At 52.2% G+C, this 5,752-nt stretch overlaps 1 protein-coding gene across 2 annotated transcripts in view; it reads left to right on the top strand.

Moving 5' to 3' along the window:
- GMFG (glia maturation factor gamma) overlaps positions 1-2,169 on the top strand; it is a 15,781-nt gene extending 13,612 nt beyond the window's left edge. For both annotated transcript variants that reach the window (XM_029925689.1, XM_029925690.1), the window contains exons 6-8: positions 1,131-1,213; positions 1,723-1,796; positions 1,979-2,169. In XM_029925689.1, coding sequence (XP_029781549.1) covers positions 1,131-1,213; positions 1,723-1,796; positions 1,979-2,050 — 229 coding nt within the window. In that variant the 3' untranslated portion in view covers positions 2,051-2,169. The remainder of the gene's footprint in view (positions 1-1,130; positions 1,214-1,722; positions 1,797-1,978) is intronic.
- Positions 2,170-5,752: the final 3,583 nt, after the last annotated feature.

Raw genomic sequence — 5,752 nt, 5'->3', positions numbered from 1 at the left:
ACATTATCATTGTTGAGCCCGATGTGGGGCTTGAACTCATGAACCGTGAGATCATGACCTGAGCTGGGATCAAGAGTTGGATGCTTAACCTGAGCCACCCAGATGCCCCTTGAACACAGGGCTTAATACTCTGTGGTTGCTTGTTCATCTGGAAATTTTTTATAGTTTTCTCTTTGAATTTGTGTTTTGTGTAAGGATCTGATAGGACAATGGAGCATGCGTGGTGGGGGGGGGTGGTCACTGCCCCGGGGTCTGAGTGCACATGGGAGGAGGGTCACAGTCAGGGTCAAGGTTGGCACCCTCCCCCAGGACAAGTTCCAGGGCTTTTCTGCAATCACCTGTACTTCCCCTGCGTATGTGCTCACGCCCAAGAGAGCCTGACTTTATGGAGCAAACTTAAAAAGACTATAACAAGGGGGCGCCTGGGGAGCTCAGTCTGTTAAGCATTTGACTTCAGCTCAGGTCGTCATCTCCCAGTTTGTGGGTTTGAGTCCCGCATCGGGCTCTGTGTTGACAGCTCAGAGCTTGGAGCCTGCTCCAGATTCTGTGTTTCCTTCTCTCTCTGTCCCTCCCCCATTCACACTCTGTCTCTGTCTCTCTCAAAAATAAGTTAAAAAAAAAAAAAACCCAAAGAAGACACGATTGGTCTGGAGAGGGACTGCAGAAGAAAGGGAACAGCCTTTCTCCCGCCTTTGGAACAACAGGCCCCGTGTGTTCATTTTGCACTGGGTTTGGCAAATTACGTAGCTGGCCCTAGTCTCAGGCCGGAGATCTAGAGCATAGTGCTTGAGCCCTTACACTCCGGCACTGAATTTCCTGGACTCAAATCTTTCGTCTACCCACAGAACCTTGGGCAAGTGACTTTACCGCTCTGGGCCTCAGTTTTCCCATCTATAGTATGGGGATAATAATAGCACTTATGTCGTAGGTAGGGTTATTGTGAATCAAACAAGCACCTCCCATTATCATTTTTAATTGTTTTGCGTTCAAGGCCAGTATCCTGGGTCTCATTTGTTAACCCTAGGCTCTCAGTCTCAGGCAAGATGTCAAGATTGTGGGCTCTGGCAGTGGGCACTGGGCCTGGGTCCCAGGCTGAAATACTGAATTTGAATTCCCTTCCGCTGGTGTAGGTTCGTGGTTTACAGCTACAAGTATGTGCATGAGGACGGCCGGGTGTCCTACCCCCTGTGTTTCATCTTCTCCAGCCCCGTGGGTGAGACACAGCCCATACCCGTCCTGATAAGGGGGGGCTTAGGGCTTAGAGGCTGTGTGTGCAGCGTGCGAGTGTTGAATGAGGGTGCAGGCGTGTGTGAGCGGGCACCGTGTGAATGTGTGTATACGTGACCTGGCGAGTACGGGAGTGTGTGGCACATGTGGTGTGTGTGTGGGGTGTGTGTGAGTGTTGGGAGAGCAGCGGGGTGGGGATGGGGGCTCAGATTCCTTAAGAATCCACCCATCCTCCTGAGTCCCAAGGTGTATAAGCAAGTTTGCCTCTTCCTTTTCCTTAGAAGCCCCATCTGGCCTCTACACCATCTCTAGGAACCCCCAGAATAACAAGCCCCCCCAAAGAAGTCCCAAAACTCTGAGTAGAGCTTTGAGAGACCACCTTGGAACAGCTCCTAGGACCCTTAGAAGAACTTCAGGGCCTGTGTGATGTTTCTAGGGCCTTAGTGATAACTGGGGTCCCCCAGCTATGCTCCCTTCTCCTTTTTTTCCATGCAGGCTGCAAGCCTGAGCAGCAGATGATGTATGCGGGCAGTAAAAACAGACTGGTGCAGACTGCGGAGCTCACAAAGGTCTGGGCCTGGGGCTGAGGCTCCCCCACTGTTAGGGAGGAGGAGGGTGAGGGTCTGGGCTTCCGGGTCTGAGGGAGGACGGGCTGAGAGTTGGGACTCCTAATCTAAGGGAGGAAGGGCCAGCGTGCTCGCCCTCTCGGTTTCTGAGTGGATCTGAACGCCGAGACCCCCTCCCTGACCAGGTGTTTGAAATCCGAACCACTGAAGACCTCACGGAGGCCTGGCTCCAAGAGAAGTTGTCTTTCTTCCGTTGACCTCTGGGCTGGGGACCGGAATTCCTGATGTTGGAATTCCGGAAGAAACTGGGGATTCTGACCCCTAAGGACCTGAACATCTGAGACCCTGAAGAAATTAAAATGCAAGAACTCCAAGAGCCTCAGCTCTGTTTCTTCTTGGGGGCCCTAGCGGACAGTCCCTGCAGTACCAGCCTTAGGCCAGCAGAGGGCAGGCAGACCAAGTGGATGCCCATTGAGTCCCAGAGGAAAAGAAGATACCTATTTCTCAGAAAGAAAGGGAGGGGCCTGTAGGGTTTTCTGGGGTGTGTGGGTGGGTAGTTGGAAGAGGGGCTAGGTTTCCTGGAGGAACTGGGAAATATCTGAATCCAGGAGGGGCCACTCTCAAGGGGAATAAAGACACCTGGATTCCTGAGAGTAAAAAGGAGGCCAAGTGCCGGTTTCCCCTCCTCCTCCCCACTTTCTCCCTCCCCCAATCTAGGGGCTGTTGGGCTTTTGCCTGCACTGGATGCTACTTTCCTCAGCGATCCCCCAGGCAGGGAGAATTTAAAGGCAGAAAAGTTGTTGAAGGATCAGGTGTAATTGCTTCAAGGGAGTTGTTGGGGTGGGTGGTTTGTGTGGTTGGGTTGGCCTGAGGGCCCCGGGCTGGGAAAGGGAAGAGGATCACAGGATCCAGACTCTCAGTGGACCCCTGAGAGTCGGCGGCCAGGAAAAGGACACCCTACCCGCCCCAGGCTGGAGATTCTTCTTTCTTTCTTCTGGCATCTCTGAGCCTTTGACCCTCTCAGGCTCTCTGTCCCTAAGGGACATTTATTGTGCACCCACAGCGTACCAGGCCCTGACTGTTCTGAGATGAGCAGGTCTTCACAGAGATAAATCACTCTCTCTTTGCTTCTCCTCCAGGTCTCTGTTCCTCTTTTGGTCCCCAGATCCAGGGACCTGGGAGCTCCCTCTCCACCCCCCTTTCCAGGTTCCCTGTTGAGAGGTGTTCGTTGCCATGGAAACGGTGACACAATGACCTTGGGTTTGGGCAGCCCCTCCCCCAGCCCTGTCATTCCTCGGGGAGGGTCCACAAGCCCAGATCCAAGCCCTCCCCAGCCCTCGCTGCTGCGGGAACACACCATCCCCCTCACCGCTCCGCTCAGCTCAACCCTTGCCCCCGTCGTTTCCAGTCTGGACAAGCTCTTTGCAAGGATAAGACGCACCCTGCCCCCCCCCCCCCCCCCCCCCCCCCCCCCCCCCCCCCGCCAGCATTTGAAGGAGGGGCGGATTTGAGCTCCTCTCTTACACCCGTCCTGGTGCTTCCCCACCCCATCTCTGGCCAAGCACATCTCTACTTCTCCCTCTGATCACAACCTCAGTCTCTGATGGCTAGAGATGGTAGAAGAGGGCTGGGGATAGGAGGGGTCATTTTTAAGTAAGAGGTCAAGCAACTGCCGTCCTGCAGAGGTCAGAGAGGCAAAAGGACTCGTCCAAGGTCATGCACTTACATGATCAAATTAATAATAGTTAACGCTCTGATTGAGGGCTTCCTATGTGCCAAGTATTTCCAATAAGCACGTTACAGGTATTAACTCATTTAATCCTTACAATACCCTATGAAGATGGCATCCTTATTATCCACAATTTACAGATGAGTAAACTGAGGCACAAAAGCCAAAAATAATTGCCTGAAACCCCACTGCTACTGGTTCGTACAGTTAAAACTTCAATTCAAGGCTATCTGGTAGTCAATGGCCACTCCTCTTTCAGGCAGGGGATTTAGGGAATCATCTCCTCCTCCTTCCCACTTGGTTGAACTTCTGTCAGCATCCAGGCTCATGATTTCAGACAACCCAATCAGAAAGAGGCATGTACGAGGAGCTGTCCAATCAGGAGCAGGAAGTTTGGAAAGGAAGGACCAATCAGAGAGGGTGGCTCTCGGGACTGCCCAATGCAGAGTAGGTTTGGCTAGAGGGATTGTGGGGGAACCAATCAGAGAGGCCAGAACAAAATACACTATCCAATGGAGCGTCAGCACAATGGGGCGTGGCTCTAGGTTTGGGGCCACTCCTTCAAGAGGCCCTCCAAACAAACTAGGAACCACTTTCTTTCCACCAATGTCTACCTGGGCTTCTGCAGATCCAGGCTCCGTAATTTTTAAATCCCGGCTCTAGGCTTTCCCTGGGGGCGCTCCTCCTTGCTAACCTTCAAGGAAAGTAGGGCTTATGTCTGAGAGGAAGAAACGGGATTAGGGCGGAACTGAGAATGGAGGATCTAAATTAGGCACAAGGGGCCAGTGCCTAGACTGAAAGCTAGATGCTTTGGGGGTGGAGCTTAAGGTGCAGGGGAGAGTGCAGGGGCTAAGCGTGGGGGGTTGGTGGGTGGACGTAGGCCTGGGCAGCATCCCTGGGTCAGAAAGGGCTGGGGGTGGGGTTTGCTTTGGGTGGAGTCTTGGAGACTTGGTGGACCTAGGCTTGGGGGCGGGGCCTCACTGTCGCCGCCTGAGAATGGTTTCGGGTCTCCATTAGAAAATCTGGGTCAGGAATCAACACAGAGGGAAACTTCTACCTGTTGCCCTCGTTTCAGGCCAGCTCACACTCCCTGACCTTATGCGACATGCTCCAGCCGCTGGGGGTACTCCCCTCCCCTTCCAGGGACCCCAGTCTGGGGCATTATGTTTATCACTCAGTGTGGCTACTGCTGGAGTCTGGAGTGGGCCTAGCTCCCAGGCCCTCTCTTAAGAGGCACTCAAGACCACGTGTTTACTGAGCACCTCCTGGGTGCCCTTTGCCGTTGTGGACACGAGAAAATTGGTCCCCATGCCATTCCCCTCAGGAGGCATATATTTTAATGACTAGACAATAGGCAATAAACAAATAAGTACACAATAAAGAGGCAAACAAGCAAACAAGGTGATTACTAAGCATGATAAGTGCCATGTAGGAAATAAAATGAGGTGATGTGATAGGAACAGTGGGACCTGTTGGGACTATGCTTTTGCTGCCTCTCTAGTCTCTAGGAGAGTGGTCCGGCTCACCTCCCAAGATTTATTATGAAAAATTTCACACAGGCAGCAAAGTTGAAAATAATTTTACAGTGAACGCCCATATACCCACCACCTAGATTCTACCATTAACGTTTTATCGTACTTGCTTTATCATATACCCATCCATCAATCCATCTTATTTTTCATGTATTTCAGAGTGACCTGCAGGAAGGAGACAATTGGTAGGGGTGCAGGTGTAAGCCAGGGCTGGGAAAGGAAGGCCTCTTTGAAGAGATTGCATTTGAATTAAGACTTGAATGAAAATAAAGACTGCAGGGGCTGTGATGAGCTGGTGTGTTGGAGAAGTAGAAAGGTTGGGACTAGGAACCCAGAGCTCTGAGAAGAGGTCAAGAGGTGGGTGGGGCCAGAGTTTCAATCTTTAGCGAAAGGGGGCTCTCTGGGCTCAGGCTCTTTGTATCCCTGTCTCTGAGGATCTCTGTCTCTCTTATTTTCCATCTATCTTCTCATCTTCTCTTTTCCCCTCCCGTCCATCCCAGGCCCCCCTCCCCTTCCTTTCCCTTATCTGCGTGACTTGAGGCAAGTTACCAAACATCTCTGTGGTTTGTTTTCCTCATCTGTAAAATCAGGATGTGATGGGGCCTCCTCATCTGGCTCCTGGGAGGAGTAACTGAAGTCATGTACGTGAAGCCCATAGAACCATTCCTGGCACACAGTAGTAGCGCTGGACATGTGTC

The sequence above is a fragment of the Suricata suricatta genome, chromosome 16 (assembly GCF_006229205.1).
Source record: "Suricata suricatta isolate VVHF042 chromosome 16, meerkat_22Aug2017_6uvM2_HiC, whole genome shotgun sequence".
NCBI classification, from domain to species: domain Eukaryota; kingdom Metazoa; phylum Chordata; class Mammalia; order Carnivora; family Herpestidae; genus Suricata; species Suricata suricatta.
This window is presented reverse-complemented; position numbering and strand designations above follow the sequence as displayed.